Source organism: Caenorhabditis briggsae (assembly GCF_000004555.2).
Source record: "Caenorhabditis briggsae complete genome, chrIV, whole genome shotgun sequence".
NCBI classification, from domain to species: domain Eukaryota; kingdom Metazoa; phylum Nematoda; class Chromadorea; order Rhabditida; family Rhabditidae; genus Caenorhabditis; species Caenorhabditis briggsae.
In genome coordinates, this window is record NC_013487.2 from 1,302,893 (window position 1) to 1,321,771 (window position 18,879).

The window sequence follows — 18,879 nt, forward strand, 5'->3', positions numbered from 1 at the left end:
TGTGGTGGAATTCCATTTGGTACCTGGTCAAGAAAAAAACCATGCGGCAAAACCGTGCCAGGGTTGCAAATTAGGCTCCACCCATTTTTCCTCCCAGATGGTTCTTCCCACTTTTTCTTTTCCTCCCAGTTGGTGCTCTCTTTTTGGGGGATACTGTAACCTATGTTAGTACACACACACTTCATCCTACGATAACTTGCGGAGCAAAATTTTTTCCGTCGTGGTTTTTTTAAATAGTTTTAAAACTTCTCATTTAAAGACTTCTCATTACTACTCCGACCAAAATCTTTTTTTTTCCCTCATTATTCAGAATCAAAATCATTATTTTTGCAGATGTTGAGCATTCCAAGGACTCCGGGACGGGCTCCTCGTTTCAACTCGAGTGGAATGCATACGCCAAATGTTAGTTTAGTTAAACTTCTGAATAGCTGAATATGTATTTTTTCAGTTCAAGATTCAGAAACAGTCGACGCCTATGCCCTATGATCATTTCCTACATGCCGCTGTCTCCCTCAAACAGCACATCGACTTCGGAGAGCAATCACACCGTCCCATTGCAACGCCAGTCAAAGCACAAATGTTCGCACCAGCGCATACTTCAACACCAGCAACGGTTCGGTCAGGACTTTTGCACCCATGGGAAGTTCAGAAGACAAATGCAGTCAGAGATCGGCTTCCAAGCACTATTGGATTCGACGAAGAAGAAGAACTGAGCCTTGATACGTCGCCCGAGTCGGAACATCGTCCAGCATCAGTTCCACTTGTCAACAGAGCATTGTTCCGATCAGAGATTCCAGCACGTCCCAAAACTGCGGAGCCAGTTGAACTTCGAAAGGCTGGCAACCAACCTGGCTCACCATCAGTAGGTTTCGTGATTCATTTGGTAATTCTTAAATCTAATTTTTCAGCGCAAGCGAAATATGAAGCTGACTCTCGCAAAGACGCCGTATTGTGCGAGACCAACTCAATCGTGGCTCAATCGAATCAAGGCCCCTCGCGACGACTAATGGAATGGATTATAATCCCTTTTATGGCCTGTAAATATTTTATTTTCCTGTAAATAGTTCACTTTTAATAGTTCATTTACAAACTAACTTTTTATATTTATAGTCAGCATGTGAATAAATGAATGGATTCGGTTTAATAAGGTACAAATTCTTTTATTATTAACAATTTAATAAGTTAAAACTCGTCTTTCTTCTTGGAATTTCGAGAGTTGACTTCATTCTTCACTCTGCCCAATTTCCGGTTTACACTGGCGATTTGGTTGTCGACTTCTCGAAGAGATATGCTCATTTTTAGCACTGTATTCTTATCATTTTTGTTCCTTCGAATTCCGTCGTTCAATTTTCTTTGCTTCCCCAGCAACTGTTTCAGCTCTGATTCCAGATCGAGTTTTTTTAGAGCCGAGAGCTTTTGAAGTGTATCCAGCCATTTCCTCTTTCTCTTTCCGTACATCTGCCATTGTTCGCTCGGATTTTGTCTCCAATTTTCGGTTGATGAACGCAAAAATGTCTTTTTCGGATTCGTCGGACGTTTTCAGAATCATAATTCGTTTCGATTTATCCTTTCTGTCAACAACTCTCCGTTTGCGTGTCATCACTTCGTCAAGGGAAGCATCTGAAATCAATTCTATACCAATCTCTGTAATAATTTATTTACTTTTCGCACAGATTCTTGCTTGAATAGCATGCACAATCCCATCGCTTCGTTTTCCTAGACCTTCGCCAACCTTGTATCCCATCTTAGCCATCAGTTTCATCCCGATTCCCCCAACATTCCAATTTCCTGACTCTCCAACTGATACGTTTCCAAGTGTCTCTTTTTTTAGCTCTTTCCACGATTCGTCTTTTTTTCTTTCTCTTCGATTTCTCCCAATGGAACCAAGTCTTTCCGTTTTGACGATACCTCACTTCCACTTTTCAATAACTTTACTGCAACGTTCTGTCCATCGATCGCACTGATTCTTCCTATTTCCCACAGTTCTGAAGAACCTTTGACTAGTACAAGACCTTGCTCTACAATCGACATAAAATCCGGCTCTTGATAATCTTCGATTCTTTCCAATTCTACTGAATAGCCATGACTGAACCGACAATTCTCATTGTATCGACAAGTGGATGCCAAAAAATGGGAACATGGTTTCATTGCTGGGCAAGTTGGATGAGAGAAAAGAACACGGACACGGCTAGAAGATTCGATATCCATTATGATGGCTGTGTGGAGAGGAAGTGAGCGATCGGAATCGAATGGTGCCATGCATCTCGAGCCAAGAAGAGTGTCTGAAAATTCTGAAATCCGATAGGCTTTCAAAATAGGCGGCCGCCGTCCGAATTCGTGCATTTGCGTACGCAAACATTTTGTAACTCACAAAATTAAAAAATGCGTCATAAAATAAAATGGTGCGTACGCAAACACTCTCTAAAAGGTTGACGAGCAAATGCACGAACGGCGCTCCGACAGAACTCGAAAGAAATTGAAATACCTGTCGAGTTATCGTCTTCTATTCTTTCTTCAACCGCTTCTTTTTCTTCCTTCGCATTTTCGCTGGTCCCTTCTTGTGATTCTTCGTCTTCTTCCATCAGCTCTACAAGCTCTAGGAGATCTGGTTTTGTTTGTTCTAAGTCTCTCCTAGCGACATCATCCTTCTCCTCTGCTAATAAAGTGTCTATTTGAATGATTTGATTTTTGAGATCCTCAATTTCAGACATTTATAGATTCTAGAAAATTAAACATTTTAAACCTTACTGTTTCGCTGTAATAAATCACCAAAAATAATATTACAGATGTCATTATTTACATGTTCGAATGTTCTAGGGGAAAATAACAATCAAAATTGTTTTATTAATTACACAGTCAGCTAACAGAAGCACTAAAACTACAAAATTATGTGCGTTTTTGAGAGCTCACAACCATTACAGAAGCCTGGGGAAAATGGGAGAAATACGGGAGAAATGAGACTGGGAAAGTATATAGTAATAAAGTAAAATAGAGATACAAGTTAAAGCATATATTAACAGAACGAAGGGAAAAAGGAGTAGAGGAATCGGAATGACTAGAGAGCGATTCCATTGAGATTCACATGGAATGAGTGGGGAGCAGCAGCAGGTACATCAAGATTACAGTAATCCAGTCTTGGATAGCTCGGACTTTAACAAATTGAAAATATCCAATTGTTCGTTTGGCTCGAGTGTCATGATTTGTTTGATGAGTTTGGAAGCGTCTGGAACTCGAATGAAGCTGTGGATGTAAACCATAACGAATGTTCCCATCAGAAGTTGGCAATCGAATCGATCCATCAATCCTCCATGTCCTGGGATCACATCTCCAAAGTCCTAAAATGAAAATTGTTTTTTCGAATTCTAGTTTTCTGTTTCCTTAATCTTGAAAGCTCTCTTGAATCCACTAGCAAAGAATCCACCGAACGGTCCTAAAATCGAGGCGAATAAGCTCAGCGCAATACTGTGAAAAACGAATGGACACAGCTGGACAGTTGGTTTTTTGCGGAGAATTTTGTAGATGAAGGAGAATGGACGTGGAACTGGGTAGTCTTGAAGTTGGAATGCCAATGGGATCGTGCAGTTGGAGCTATCAGTTTGATAGTGTTGGACCGGGCATGTTTTTCGTGTTTCATGAAAATTGTAATTTTCAGAATTTTTTGGCATTTTATTGTTAGTTCTTCAAACTGTTACAAAGATTTTCGAGAAATTCTGAGAACCAAAAAATGAACTTTTCGAGGAAATTTCAAACTACAGGGTGGTCCAAAAGTATGGTAACACATTCAAAGTGCTGTAACTTCTCCAAAAATACTTGAATAGGCTTGAAAATTTGACAATAGTTTCCTGAATACTTTCTAAAAATGAAATTATAAAAGTTGTTCGATGCGATTGCCGTTGTTCTTTACAAAATCCGTGAGTCTCTTCTGGAACGCCTCTACCGTAGCACGAGGGCGTTTTGGGGATAACTTGTCCCATTCTAAGTCCAAACTGTTTTCCAATGACTTCAAAATGGGTTGTGGAATGCTCGGACTCTTGACTGAGAAATTACATATAAGGAATAGTCCAGCAGATTCATGTCTGCCAGGGTTGCAATCTGACGGGCTGGCCGGCGGGCCGGCCCGAGGGAAAAAAACCAGGGCCCGGCCCGGCCCGGCCGGCCGGCAATTAATTAATATTTGAACGCGCGCCATTTTTATTTGCAATTTTATTTTTTATTTTTTATTTGATCTTGTCACAAAGTAAATGCATCAGCTATTCCCTCCACTACTCAACCCACCTCATCGCAGAAGTCAAATCTAATTGCAAAGTTATATCATTCGGTCAGTGACCAAGCGAACTCAACATCCACTTCTTCGGAAATCTCAAGATATCTCTCCGAGTACTACGATCCTTCAACGAACGAATCGGTTGAGGAGTATTGGAAAAGAAAAAGATTCGAATACCCCGGACTGTACTCAGCAGCACTTTTCGTTTTTTCGATTGTTCCCAGTGAAGCCATGTGTGAGACTACGTTCAGCACTGCGTCGTTTTTGTTAGATAAAACAAGAACAAGATTACTGTACAAGCGTGTGGAGATGGTCGTTCTGGGTTCGCAAATAGCCACGAAATTTCCACACTGGCTCGACTGATTCTCTCACTAATTGTAGTGATTTTTCTATTATGCTTGTCTGAGAAAAAAAAGGTTGAGACGCAGAGAAAAAGTGTCTGCGTCTCCACCGTTTGTGTGCTATTTAGGCTCTCCGCTTCGATATCGCTACCGTATTCAGACTGCAAAAAAAAACCCTAACCTTTTTTTTCTCAGACAAGCATAATAGTTAATTTTATGTTACTTTTCTATCTTTTTTGTTGGATTGGTTGATATGAGCTTTAATTTTCTCCCTCGGTTTCCATTTCTTTGTTTCCCCTTGTTCATTTATACGGTTTTTACATTGTTATGCTACTTGTTAAGAAATAAATTCAAATAATTCTTCAATAATTTCTGTTTTTTCTTAAATTCGAACGGGCCGAACCGGCCGAACCGGCCGGGCCGGGCCGGGCCGGAGAAAAAATAATCTCGGCCCGGCCCGGCCGGTTGCAACCCTGATGTCTGCCGACGTGACTGTCCGTTTGCAACTCGTGCTGAATCTTGAAAAGTTGGTCATGTAACCTGGTGGTACGAATTTCGCCTTGCAGACAAGAGCAGAATTCTGTTGAACAGCCCAAACATGGTTTTAAAGATAGAATCTGGTCCACGGAAGCACATGCCACTCAAAAATCTCTCCAACTAGTACTCTCAGTCGATTTGCCTCCCAAGATCTACAAAAATCAGAATTCGGAGGTTGTTGCACCAAACACGACGTCGTTCTAAGAATAGGTAGCTCTGTTGGTCATATTACTATGCTCATTAGAAAGTTCAGATCTCTGGTAAGAAACACAATAGTTATTTGATATGAATTTGGTTTCCACCGTAAAAAGTTTCTCGTCGGCGTACACCATCTTCATGTGTTCATTTTGACGCGTGCCAGCAAATGGAGGTTTGCACTTCTGGATGCGTACCAGATTGATATTGCTCGGCAGAATTCTAGTTTTTTGAACACGATATAAGGTCCGTCTGTGCTCACTTTTTACACTTAATCTGATTGATTTACTGCTCAATCACAGCTCCAGACTCATTGTTTTCATGATTTTTTGGGATTTTGACGAATTCATTTTCTGACGGCCTTGATTATCTCCGGAGTAACCAAAGTTCAAGGTTTTACGTTTTTCAGAAGGATCTTGGCCGTATTCAATTTATCAAACCATTTGGTGGCTTTCCACACGGTTGTTCGTGAGATTCCGAGATCTTTTCCAATGCTACTTGGCCATCTTCTCTATTGGCTTCCTCGACGAGGGTTCCTAGGTTCATAGAAGAGATATCAGAAAGTGGTCAACTGATGAAATGCTCGTCACAAGAGAAACAATGTTTTATCAGTTGGCTACTTTTTGGTATATTTTACTGTAACCGAAATAAGTTAGGTCAAAGGTGCAGTTTATCTTAGGAAAACAAAAAATTCAATTAACATTTCGTGTTTCATGAAAATCATATTTTCAAGTTTTTTGTTATTTTTGATTGTTCTGCGTTTGGAAGTTTTTCGATAAATTTCGAAAACCGAAAACTTCAAATCTTTGATTTACTTTGATTGTCAGTCCAGTTGATTGGAAACAGATTTTACAAAGATATTGGTAAAACAAAACAAAAATTATGTTTCAATACTTCAATTTCAGGCTTCAAAATTTCATTAACTTATTTTTAATTCAACCTGCAAAAAATATTTAATTTATTAACATAATGTTGTCAAGGAATTATCTCAGAATCTTATAATCTTAGAATCTCAGAATCTTAGAATCTCTGAATCTCAGAATCTCAGAATCTCAGAATCTCAGAATCTCAGAATCTCAGAATCTCAGAATCTCAGAATCTCAAAATCTCAGAATCTCAGAATCTCAAAATCTCAGAATCTCAGAATCTCAGAATCTCAGAATCTCAGAATTTCAGAATCTCAGAATCTCAGAATCTCAGAATCTCAGAATCTCAGAATTTCAGAATCTCAGAATCTCAGAATCTCAAAATCTCAGAATCTCAGAATTTCAGAATCTCAGAATCTCAGAATCTCAGAATCTCAGAATCTCAGAATCTCAGAATCTCAGAATCTCAGAATCTCAGAATCTCAAAATCTAAGAATCTAAGACATCCTACTTTGACCCAATTTATCTTGGTTACTGTAAAAGATATCAAAATGTGGTCAACTAATAAAATGTTTATCACATTATCAGCAACATTTTATTAATTGACAACTTTTTAATATTTTTTACAGGAACCGAGATATAATACTCATCATTTCACACTCCAAAAAAATCAAGTCAAGTTGATCTTTTTGCTCCTTCAAATCAAATAAAATCAAATTCGATTCAATTCATATGTTTTTTTGCAAAAGCTGATCTAGACAGCACTTTCTCGTCATTATGACTTATTCACAAGGTCTCTGATAACTCAAAACCGGAACTAAGAAAAAAAGAAAAGACATTTTTCAGCTGATCAGATGTTTTCACATCTCTGATCAGAACAAAAAACATCTCCTGGGAGAAAAAAGGGCGTAGTATATATTTGTTGAGAAAAACCTAAACTTTATTATTCCCTGCAAAAAATGCTCGGCTCAATTTGGCTGGAAATTTCCAGTATTGCAGAAATTGTTTCCGTGATTTTCGCTGTTCCAAACAACCTACTTCTTCTTTATTGTATTTTCACAAAATCCCCGAAAAAATTCGGGAATTACCGATATCTAATGGCATTTTTCACCTATCAAAGTGTATGTTCTCCTGTATTACCCTATTTTTAAATGTCAATTATTTCACTTTTAAAACATCAATTTCCATTTTTGTTAGACGAAATTTGTTGGGTTTGCCTGTGAAGGGAATGATGCTTTTGACTTGTGAGTTTGGGATTTTTGGAAAAAATTTGTTGAAATTTTTTTTTTGAAAAAGCCAGGTAGCATATTTTTTGTTATTTCAAAATTCAAACTATCGACTTGAAGCAGTGAAAATTTCTGGAAAAAATTGAACTGAATTTTTCAGGAATTTAGAAGTTTTTAGGCATACTCTTTGAGAACTTTTGAAATGAAATGTCCGATTTTCCAGTTGAAATTCTAGAATTTTTGACAATTTTCAGAAAATTTGAACTAAAAATTCGTAATTTTCAATCAGAATTTTTTAATTTTTTCTTGGGGAAAAATGCATGATGTGCATCGAAGTCTTCATAATTTTAAAGTTCAAACTTTAGATTTGAAGCCGTGAATTTTTTTTTCAAATTTTGAATTTTAAAAAGGTTATAAATTTGAACCGAGGATTTTTAAGAATTTTCTAATTTTTTAAAAACAGTTTTGACATCTAAAATTGAATTTTTCCGGAAGTTCTGATTTCCAGACTTGATTTCTGATAATATTTCAATTGAGAATCCCGATTTCCAGAGTGGAACTTTCAAAATTTTAACCAGATTTTCAATAATTTGACATAAAAATTTGTAACTTTCTGCTTGACTTTTTTGGCATTTGGAAACTTTGGAATTTGGAATTTTTCGAAATTTTCTGAATTTTATTAAAATCCTGAACTTTTCATTCAAATTGGAATTTGGAAGTTTTGAAGCTTAAATTTTGAATCTCTGGAATTTGAAAACAAATTTTGTAGTATGAATGGTATCAACGGACAATCAATTCCCAAAACTTAATTTAATTTTCAATTCTCAACTTTTTGAAACATTATACTTTTTTGAAATTTGTAACTCCAAGTATGTCATCTCATAATGTTTGGTGACAAGAAAAACTACTACTGGTTTTCAATTTTTTTGTGTTTTAGATTTTTGAATTTTGAGCCTCAAAATGAGTCAAATGATCTAACTGATATTTGTAGTTTCAAAAACTCAAAATTTCCGGAAAAAACGATATGAGAGGGGGAGAGGGTGCGACCGTTCGCCTTGACGATGGGAGGGGGGAATGACGGGAGGGGGGAATGAATCATCGTCTTGTCAGGATAGAATAAAAACTGTCAGGATATATAAAAACTTGAAAAAATGAATATGAAACCGAATTTTTTTTTATTTTCAGGTCTCGCATGTTCCTCGAATTGTATGATGTTTGTCGCGCTAGCCGTACAATTTGTATACCGTTATTTCGCAATGACCAAGTGAGTACTGTAGACTGCGTAGCTCAATCTCTTAACCGAATAGCTGAGCCGGTCGACCGCGTACATAAAAAAGTTGACAACTTAACTGAAACCAGACATTTGACCAAAAAGAACAGAACAGAAATCTAAACTTTTTGAAACCGAAATGTTTTTTTTTCAAATTTCCAGAAGCCCAAAACTCAAACTTTTCGACTCTTGGAGGATGCCTATATGGTATACTGCTATGATTTTGATTTCCATATTCTTTGGAATCATAGTTTTCATCTGTGGTCACCTTATGGAATTGGAAAGAAACGATGGTTATAGGTGGGTACTTTTTGAAGATACAGTAATCCAAAATTTCAAATTCCAGAAACTCATTATACTCTACTTTTGAATTACCTCTCAACTCCACAATCTACTATGCTCGTATGACTTATTATGTAAGTATTGTATCAAATGTTAAAAGTTTTTTTCTAAAAACATCTTTATTCCAGACCCACGACCCTTTAACCAACAAGATCTTGCTAGACTGGTGCTCCTTGGGGTGTCTATTCCTGCTATTCCTTTCCATTACACCTGTCTGTGTCATGTTCTATTGTGGCATTAGAACTTATAGACTAATGTCAAAAGCAACTTCTCAATTGTCAAATCATATGAAATTGCAGAAAGAATTATTCCAGGCACTTTTGATTCAGGTAATAACGTCCTAAAAAAGAATAAAAAAGAAACTGATCTCGGGCGGGCTCGAACCACCGACCTTCTGTGTGTTAGACAGATGTGATAACCACTACACCACGAGACCACCGGAGGTGCAAAGGTGAGAGGGCGTATAGGTGACAAGTGGCGCCACAGGGAGAGGGAGTGTGCGGCGTCACTAACATGGCGCCCCTTTATAAACGCCACCGGTGACCTACACTTCCGGCCTGCTTAGTATAGTGGTTAGTACTCCACGTTGTGGCCGTGGCGACGCTGGTTCGATTCCAGCAGCAGGCATTTGTTTTTGTTTTCTTTTTTGCTTTATATAAAAAACAAATAAATGTTACAGAGCACTGTCCCATGCATTTTTCTATTCTTCCCATCCCTTATCTACTTCATTTTCCCACTTTTCAACCTTGAACTTGGCTTATTTTCCAATATTTCTGGGATCACTTTTGTCATCTACCCTATTATTGATCCATTAGCAGTTATCTATGTTATCAAGCACTATCGTTGCTATGTTTTCAGTAAGTTTGAAGATTTTAGGGTCCAATGGGAACATAACTAAATTTTCTATATGTTTTTTTTTCAGAACTATTCTGTTTGTCGCACAAAATTACGCCAAAACTTCAGCGAGATGTGTGCATTGATGTGGCGGAAGACGAGGCGAGAGGGAATAACAATACTAATAATAATTTGGAGATGTTTATGTCGTTCAACAGCATTTCTCATGAATGAAGATCTATTTTGAGTCTATTTTTTAGCGGAAATGAACCCAATAATGTGGTTTTTAGTTCTAAAAATCTCAATAGCAGTCTAAAAAATTATAGTCAAACGAAAAAAATCACATAATTGCACAATAAAAAGAAGAAAAAAGGAAAACAAAAACAAATGCCTGCTGCTGGAATCGAACCAGCGTCGCCACGGCCACAACGTGGACACAGGTAGAGGGGGACTGCTGAAAAACTGCTAAATGTCAGCTGAAGAGGCGCAAACTGGCAAATGACTGCTAGTTGGCAGCCGAAGGAAAACTGATGGGCCGTCGACGGTCCGTCGACGGACAGTCGGAACCCCTTGGAAAAAAAAAAAACAGACTTGAAGGTTTTCATTGAAAATCATTCAGAAAACAATTTCTCATACCCCCACTAGATTATAGGAAATGACAGAATCTTATTTTCCTAAAATAGGACCACCTCAAAAAATAGGTTGTTAAACGACTGCTAAATGACAATCGAAGAGGCGCTGACTGGTGGATGGCGGCTGGAAAAAAAAGCTGTAAAATGAATTTCTGAATGTTTCTATCTAAAAGCATCTAAAAGCATGTTTTCGCATTTTCTGTTAAAATATCGTAACTGGAGTTGTCATTTCGTGATAATAATCCTCCGTTTAAGGCTCGTGTTTCCGGTCATATTTTCCCATTTTCTGAAGAGTTCCGACGAAATTTTTTTCTGAAAACTTTGTACAATTTTTGTCTGAAAATGCTGTTCTCCTTTTGTTTCTTTTTCTTCAAAAATCTCGACCATTCGTTTTTAATTGCCGTTTTAGCTGACGAGGTTTGGAATTTCGGTTCGCAACGACACTCCAAAATCCCGCCTGCGCCTTGTTTAGCGACACAAGACTCAACGAATTTCTCGTCTAATTTTCACAGTTTTTTTCGTTTTTCGAAGTGTTTTCTCATTGAAATTCAGTATTTTTCGCTCAAATTATCTAAATACTGGCATTAGAAAAGCATCAAAAACATTCGTGCACTTTCTTCCTCGCGTTTTAGTTGAAAATGCGAAAAAATCGGTCAAAACTCGTTTCGCCATAAGTTTCTAAGGTTTCGCAAGTTTTTGCTTCGGAAAGTAACAAATTTAACGTTGCAGAGGTTTTTATGTGGTGAGTTGGTGAGTTTTCATATGCTCCGAAGCAAAAACTATCGAAATCTCTTAACTTTCTCATTCTGTTGCGAAAATTCGCCTCGCCGACACTTCGCAAGTGTGATGTTTTGCAAGTGCTATGGAAAGTAACAGCTTTGCAAGGTTCGTGCATGAAAAATTATACGAAAATCTGTTGCTTTTTCTGCTTCCGATCGGCTTTAAAAATATCATATCAATATGCGATATGTCGAACTTTTGAAGTCTCTGCTAAAAATGTGGCTGAGCCTTAAACATGTAAAAATTTTTTATATGCCAGTTTTTTTGGGTGCTCAATTCATACTACGAACTCATCAATTTTACTTATTCTCAAAGGCAGTCATATAAAAGCGGAAAATACTGTTCAATGAGAGAAATGCTGAGAACCGAAAGGAATTGAAAACGAGAAACGAAGAAGGAAAAAAGAACGAAAGGAACCAGAAAAAAATCTTCGCATTTTAAAATTTGAATTTTTATAAAGTTGGAATTTTGCGAAAACACAAATAGAAAATCGAAGTTCTGTTCCCTATAGAATTTGTAATTTCTTATGTGTTTTCTCTCATTCTAATCATAAAAATTCAACTTTGAAAAAATCAGAGTTATTTTTTCAATACAATACACAATCCACAGAAACTATTAGTTTAATAAAGAATTTCTATTGTTTATTACCTGTTTAATGATGAACTGTCAAGAAAGCGCTATCATTATTGACGGCCCGTTTTTCGGCAGTCCCCCTCTACCTGTGGAGTACTAACCACTATAATAAGCAGGCCGAAAGTGTAGGTCATCAGTGGCGTTTATAAAGTGGCGACCGACCGGTGGCGCCGCTCTCCCGTCTTCCTCGGCTTCCTATACGCTCTCTCACCCTCTCCCTTCCGGTGGTCTCGTGGTGTAGTGGTTATCACATCTGTCTAACACACAGAAGGTCGGTGGTTCGAGCCCGCCCGAGATCAGATTCTTTTTGCTTTTGTTTTGAGGTGTTCTATGAGTTTGTTTTGTATTTCTGACTTCGCTAGAGTGGGAAACTGGTTTTCAGCATTTTTTCTCCAAAAAATCGTGAACCCTAGTTCAAGTACCCAAAAAACCAATGTTCTTGTTCTCACAAGAAACCCCTTTTTCTTGCTACACACCTCCATCTAATTTCCGTTACACAGTTCAAAACAAGTATGGCATTTCCCCCATTCTCAGATAAATAACAGACCATTTCTATAAATTTCTATTCCCCTTGATAAATGCATTTCTTCTTAATTCAAACTATTTTCTCAATTTTCGGAGTTGTTTTAAATGTTATTCTGATATTTATGGTGTTTTTCAAGTTGTCTAGCAACAGTGCATGTTGTTCTGCGGTTATTATTGTAAAAGCCGTTGTGGATATTTTGATAGCAGCAGTTGCTGGACTTCTTTTGGAAAGGTAGGGGGATTCAGAACAAAAAAGTGATTTTTGGGTAATTTTGGAAAGAGTGTTCAGAAAGTAAAGTAATCCACTCTAGGGCGATCAAAATATAAAACTAAACCCTTTATAACTTTAAAACTAAAGCAAAATGTAAACTGATCTCGGGCGGGCTCGAACCACCGACCTTCTGTGTGTTAGACAGATGTGATAACCACTACACCACGAGACCACCAGAAAGGAGGGAGGTAGAGGGCGTACACAAGGGAGGGGGAGAAAGAGTGAGGCGCGGTGCTCCCCTTGATAAGCGCAAATTGTGACCTACACTTTCGGCCTGCTTAGTATAGTGGTTAGTACTCCACGTTGTGGCCGTGGCGACGCTGGTTCGATTCCAGCAGCAGGCATTCCCTTTTGTTTTCTTTTTTGCTTTTTGTGATATCCTAATTTTCAGAATCCTAAGCACCGGCGACTCGGTTATCATCATATTCACAGGTCTGTGCTTTTCCCACTTCTCCTGCTTCACGGGGCATATTTTCCTTAACAGTTTCCACCAATTCAATTTAATCTGGATGGTTGCCTCTTATCTTTTCCGACACTGCATCCTATATCGAAAAAGTCCAACACCTAAAATCGTTGGATTTTCTGTAGTAACAATTTCTCTTCCTCTACTTATTCATAACATCATCTGGATCAATTTGTTCACTGAGAATACGAGTTTTACGGCGCCAAAGATATTTTCAAAGCCTGGCGATCTAGTTTTAGCCGGATGGGTTATTCAAGTATCCAGTGAAGTGGTGTTGGCATCTTTGGGAGTTAGTGGACTGTTGGTTTTGGGGTTTTATTTTGTGGTGAGATCTAGTTTGATGGGTTTTTTGAGAAGGAACTTGGCGAGATTATCCAAAAGGTCGTTTATCTACAATTCCAGACTTTTAAAGGTGAGTTAAAATTTAATAGCCAGCCTAAACTGGCCGTGGAACAACCTTGCTTTGAGCTCAATCATCTTAACTTCTGTCAGAAATATCAAAACTTAGTCAACTGGTAAAACGTTCATCACATTATCAGCTACATTTTATTTGTTAACAAATTTTTGAAGCCTTTTATAGCAACCCAGATATTTAAGCTCAAAGATCAAGGTATATTTTTCCAGACCATCCATCTCCAATCCCTTATTCCAATCTTTATTTCTTCTGGAACTTTTATATTCTTCTCAATGCATTACTACATCCTGGACCCAATCCAAGTACAGTTTCTTCCAATCCTCCTGTACACTATATCCACCGTAATCTCTCCAATCAGCTATATATTATTCCTGCCGCCAGATGGCAATTTATGTTTCGGAGTTTCAAAAAACTTGAAATCCAAAATGAATGCAATTGAAAGTGTGACCCAAACAGTGACGAATAATGGTGTTCATGATGTTAGTGTTTTTTGATAAGATACTTTTTTTTTTGAATAAATAAATAAAGTTTATTTCTCCCACATAGCCTTCAATGATATCATTCGACTTTCCATTAGATCTGGTTCCAATGTCATTTTTGTAATTTTTTGACGTCGATAACGTATGCATTGAGTGGTTTTGAGGTAGATTAGAATTGGAATCGAGAGGTTGCCATAGAGAAGACCCTGGAAAAAGTTTGGGGCGATAACTTTAACTCAATTTTTCTGGCTTCCTGTGATAGCTATCAAAAAGTGATAAACTAATAAAATGTTACTGATAAAACGATAAACATTTTGCCGGTTTGTCACTTTTTGATATCTCTTACAGAAAGCTAGATAAATTGGGTCAAAGTAGACTGTAGTAGGCAGAGCGACGCGTAACTCAGCTGTTGATAAATCATCTCGCTTCCTGTGACGGCTATCAAAAAGTGATAAACTGATAAAATATTGTTGATAACTTGATAAACATTATGTTAGTTAATCACTTCCTGTTATCTCTTACAGGAAGCTAGATAAATTGGGGAATGTAAAACAAACTTACTGCAACATATTGGGTCAAAATGTGATATGTGTATTCGGTCATTCCCTTTTCAAAGTGGCGAACTATTGTGACTGAAAATGTTCATATGAAGACTATTGCAAGAAAAATGAAAAACTCTAAAAATGAGAAACTTGAAACGGAAATTTAACTATTTTTTCTTCAATTGGTTTTTGTAATTCTCAAATGCGTTGAACTTTTTTGAAAATTTCAAAATGTTTACTGCTTCATTTAATTTTGAAGTTTCATATTGGGAAAAATCGGTGATCGATGTGATTCTCAATACCAAATTTTTCATAAAAAGAGAACATAGAAATACAGTACCGGTCCATGATATATCGAAAAACTTTGTTTTCAGTTAATTTTCAGTCATTTCGGTCATTTTTTGAGTCTGGAGCTTGCCATTCAAATTTTCGATTTTGTCCGACCTAGATTGAAAACTCTGCATTTACAGAATTTTTTGAAAATCCCTAGTTTTTCAGCTATTTGCCGATTTCTGAAAGACACCACTTCTTGGCCCGTTTCTGCACGGATAAAGTGAGAAAAATAGATGTTTTCAAAAACCTGGAAAAAAACTCTATAAAGTCAAAGTTTTCAATCCAGGTCTGTTTTACACACTCAAAAATTTTCAAAGTGATCGGAAAATTGACAACCGAGTTCTAGATTTCTGAAAATTGACAAAATGGCTGAAAGTCAACTAGAACAACTTTTTGTGTAGCTTATTGACGAGTACTGTAGACGAAAATCAATAAATTTACAACAATTAATGTTCCACATCAGTTTTGAAATTTCAAGTTTTTAAAAAATTTATTCCATGATGAAAGTAATTTTTGGGTGTTTGTTGTCTAATTATGACCCTATCATCCTTTTAAGCTTACACTGAAACAGAAAAAAAACCATTTGGAATAACCTAGGCTGTGCCGCGGCCAGCTGTCCAATTTAAACTTCCAATTAAAACTTTTTTCGGCTTTCAAATTTTCAAAAACCAACCTGCAATAGAAGACAGACACGAGAAAAATAACTGGGTCACCGCAATTGTCAAGACTGATTTTGTGGTTAACACGTTCTCGAATGATGAGTATCTGGTAGAAGTGTCATACACAGTATGACGGATTCTGGAAAAAAAAAACTTTTGATCGTGAATTAATAACCACACTGAAAAAAACTGATATCTTTTCAAAATTAATGAGATAATGAAACAGACAAACTTTGATTTTTTTCAAAAAAAAAATCATCTTGTCAGGGTTTAAGTTATGGTTACAGTTAGTTCTGAAGGCATCGGACTCGTATGCCCAGGTCCCACGCCGCTCCCAGCTGAGATTGTAGACTACACCTTTGACTTCATTTTTCTTGGTTCCTGTGATAGATATCAAAAAGTGGTCAACTAACAAAATGTTAAAGATATTATGATGAACATTTTATCAGTTGACTACTTTTTGATACCTCCCACATATACTAAAATATATACCTTCCAATTTCACAGTCCAAAAAATCAAGATTTTGAACTTTTTGAATATTTATGTTTATTTATGCTAACACTGATCTCCAATGGCGTATATTAAGGGCGCATAATACTCAAAAAATCCAAGTTTCCAAAAAAAAAAACCGTACCTTTTATCCTGTCTGATTATGAAATACAAATGGAACATGATCACCAAACACATAAGAATTGAACATAGAATTTTTATATTTGTGGCCAGTTGAAAAGAGTTTAGTGATAATTGCGGAGGATATTGACAAGAAGGCACATATCCAGCTAATGGAACATTAGAATAGATAATTAGGTGAACAATTAAAGTGAGGATAATCTGAAAAAAAGATAATTGTCTAATTAAAAGACTTATAAAGTTATCCAAGCAAAAATACGGCCGGCTACGGGTTATCATAGCACTATCTTGCTTTGAACTCAATTATCACAGCTTCTATAAGAGATATCAAAAAATTTTTAACTGATAAAATGTTAATCACAAAATTTCCTACATTTTATCAATTAACAAAATTTTGATACCTTTCACGGCAACCGAGATAATCAAGCTCAAAGTTAACTCACCGCCACAACCACCAAAATCACAGAAATTATCTTTGAATTCTCATATAAATTTTTCGCATAAAACGCCAGAAACCTGAAAAATTAGATTTTCCTTCAAAAACAGATATTTCTTACCGATCAAAAGTCAATGCACAAACCAGCCAGGTGGCCAAATAATTGGTAAACATGTAAAAATTATTGTCATAGTAACATTCAGAATTATGGAATTCGATTTTGCATGGGTCAGAATAATAGGTCCAGATTTGGATGAGATGACGGATCTGGAATTCTTTTAAACATTTGAAAAGTGAAAACATTATTACTTTCAAATTGCTATTAATTTTGGGAAACTATAAAAGTTAGGATGTTGCAACATGTAAAAAATTTTTCCAGAAGAGAGATTTTAGGATTTTTCCAAATACCAAAAAAATATGAAAATTACAAATTATAATCATTTTACACATTAATATTGGCTATGTAAAATTAGTCAAATTCAGACCATGATAAATACAGTAATTTTTAATAAAGTTCCGAAAAAAATTACAAAATTTAACAAAAAAAAACAGAAAATTTCGGAAATAAGGACTTTTTTTTGGAAAAATTTGCTTGACTATAAGGTCTAGATTTTTTAAAGATACCATTAGTTAAGTTATAAATTACCGTAAACACTCTAATAGAACGCCACCCACAACCTTCCACTTTGAGCCTATATATCTCGGTTCCTGTCAAAGATATCAAAAAGTAGTCAACTGACAAAACACTTCTGATATTATGATAAAAATGATCAGTTGCTATCTTTTTCGCATCTTTGACAGGAACCGAGATAAATGGGCTCAAAGTTGAAAATCAAGGGTGGCGTTCTATTAAAGTGTTTACGGTATGTGCCATTAAAAGTTTTTTTTTACCAAATATAAAAATTTAGGAAAAAAAAAAAACTCATTTTAAATTTTGAGAATTTTAATTGTTTGAAAAGAAAATTTGAAATTTTTTTTAATTCTCAAAAATAACATAATTTCACAGCCGGGGTAATTTTTCCAATCAAAATTCAATTTATCTCAGCTTCTTTAATAAAATTTTGAAACATTTTTCTAATTTTTTAATTCTCGAAAAAAAAGTCAACTCACCCGAATTTCGAGAAAAACCAATTGATTGAAATTGGAATTCAACAAAACCACAACTAACAAAAATTGGGTTCCAGACGAATAAATATTATGAAATTTCAGCACTCGAAATGCCCAAAAACTGACAAAAAATGTCAGAAAGATAAAGAAAATGAGAAAACAAAATTAATTTTCATAAAAATCGAATTTTGAGCATTAAAAATTCCATCAGTTGTACATCGATAAAGGGAATCAAGCTCCTCGGCAGTTTGATTAGTGTAGAGCATTTTTTGAAAATATATAGAGTTACAAGATTAGAAATAAAATTAAAAGAAAAATATCGAGACTCAGGAAACGGAAAAAAATTTATAGCACTTTCATCCTTTTTTTTCAATATTGTTCAAAGAAATTCAAAAAAAAATTCAATTATAACCTAAAAAACCAAAAAAGCCCCTCAATTTTCAGAAAAAATTATCTTAAAGGACAAAAATTTCAGCCTCCCAGGAACAAAAAGTTCTAATTATCAAAGCAGGTGAATTTGAAAAATTACACTTTCAATATTTCTGTTTATGAAAATCATTTGATTCAAAAAGATTGGTATTGTTTTGAAATATACTCCAAAAATCTGAAAATTCTGGAATTTTAAAAAAAAATAAAAAAATTCTAAATTCAAGAAAAATGTGAGGAAACTCTGCACATTGGGAAGTCAGAATTTTGAAATTTTAATTTAAAAAAAAACGGAAAATCTAAAATATCTTGTAGAATCAATTGAAAATCAATGAAGCCCTCAAAATCTCAAAAATCAAAAGGTCGGTCGAAAATCGCCGACTGACCCCCGACCCAGGCGACCGACAGCCGTCCGAGCTGACCGGTCGGNCAAAGAAGGAAAGAGCAATCGCGAGAACGTCCCTTTCCGATTTCGGATTGTTGGAGGGCCCTTCGAATAGCTTCTTTATGACTGAGAGATCCACCATTTTTGGCTTTTGTCTCAAAGCAACTTCTTCTCTTTTCTTCGACTTCATCAAATCCCCCGAGAGCTGTCTTTCCATTGGAGAAAAGCTTCCCCCGGTCAGTACGTTACGCTGCCGAAATCTTCGCCAGAGCTCCACTCCCCGCGGA

The 18,879-nt window shown here is 36.3% G+C and overlaps 6 protein-coding genes and 5 non-coding genes across 11 annotated transcripts; 6 read left to right on the top strand and 5 right to left on the bottom strand.

Moving 5' to 3' along the window:
- Positions 1 to 333: 333 nt before the first annotated feature.
- CBG13753 lies at positions 334 to 1,007 on the top strand (the record flags this gene model as incomplete). Its single annotated transcript, XM_002632461.1, has 3 exons — positions 334 to 402; positions 449 to 862; positions 909 to 1,007. 3 exons carry the CDS (start codon positions 334 to 336, stop codon positions 1,005 to 1,007), a joined length of 582 nt encoding a protein of 193 aa, XP_002632507.1.
- Positions 1,008 to 1,315: 308 nt separating this feature from the next.
- On the bottom strand, positions 1,316 to 2,711 carry CBG13754 (the record flags this gene model as incomplete). The annotated part of the gene is made up of 4 exons (XM_045244812.1): positions 1,316 to 1,620; positions 1,663 to 1,800; positions 1,842 to 2,282; positions 2,486 to 2,711. The coding sequence occupies 4 exons, from the start codon at positions 2,709 to 2,711 to the stop codon at positions 1,316 to 1,318; spliced, it is 1,110 nt and encodes a 369-aa protein (XP_045095246.1).
- Positions 2,712 to 3,119: 408 nt separating this feature from the next.
- CBG13755 lies at positions 3,120 to 3,665 on the bottom strand (the record flags this gene model as incomplete). The annotated part of the gene is made up of 2 exons (XM_045244813.1): positions 3,120 to 3,335; positions 3,474 to 3,665. 2 exons carry the CDS (start codon positions 3,663 to 3,665, stop codon positions 3,120 to 3,122), a joined length of 408 nt encoding a protein of 135 aa, XP_045095247.1.
- A 4,975-nt stretch (positions 3,666 to 8,640) lies between these two features.
- CBG13756 lies at positions 8,641 to 10,109 on the top strand (the record flags this gene model as incomplete). Its single annotated transcript, XM_002632464.1, has 6 exons — positions 8,641 to 8,693; positions 8,862 to 8,999; positions 9,046 to 9,115; positions 9,170 to 9,370; positions 9,721 to 9,898; positions 9,964 to 10,109. 6 exons carry the CDS (start codon positions 8,641 to 8,643, stop codon positions 10,107 to 10,109), a joined length of 786 nt encoding a protein of 261 aa, XP_002632510.1.
- On the bottom strand, positions 9,405 to 9,477 carry CBG28908. Its single transcript has one exon. It is a non-coding gene (tRNA).
- CBG28467 lies at positions 9,597 to 9,668 on the top strand. Its single transcript has one exon. It is a non-coding gene (tRNA).
- A 2,037-nt stretch (positions 10,110 to 12,146) lies between the features above and the next one.
- On the top strand, positions 12,147 to 12,219 carry CBG28245. The gene has a single exon. It is a non-coding gene (tRNA).
- A 279-nt stretch (positions 12,220 to 12,498) lies between these two features.
- Positions 12,499 to 14,088, top strand: CBG13757 (the record flags this gene model as incomplete). The annotated part of the gene is made up of 3 exons (XM_002632465.1): positions 12,499 to 12,677; positions 13,108 to 13,591; positions 13,804 to 14,088. 3 exons carry the CDS (start codon positions 12,499 to 12,501, stop codon positions 14,086 to 14,088), a joined length of 948 nt encoding a protein of 315 aa, XP_002632511.1.
- CBG28498 lies at positions 12,816 to 12,888 on the bottom strand. The gene has a single exon. It is a non-coding gene (tRNA).
- CBG28267 lies at positions 12,989 to 13,060 on the top strand. The gene has a single exon. It is a non-coding gene (tRNA).
- A 35-nt stretch (positions 14,089 to 14,123) lies between the features above and the next one.
- Cbr-sra-30 lies at positions 14,124 to 18,809 on the bottom strand (the record flags this gene model as incomplete). Its single annotated transcript, XM_045244814.1, has 7 exons — positions 14,124 to 14,279; positions 14,635 to 14,705; positions 15,622 to 15,746; positions 16,243 to 16,439; positions 16,682 to 16,754; positions 16,796 to 16,941; positions 18,759 to 18,809. 7 exons carry the CDS (start codon positions 18,807 to 18,809, stop codon positions 14,124 to 14,126), a joined length of 819 nt encoding a protein of 272 aa, XP_045095248.1.
- Between the last annotated feature and the right edge of the window lie 70 nt (positions 18,810 to 18,879).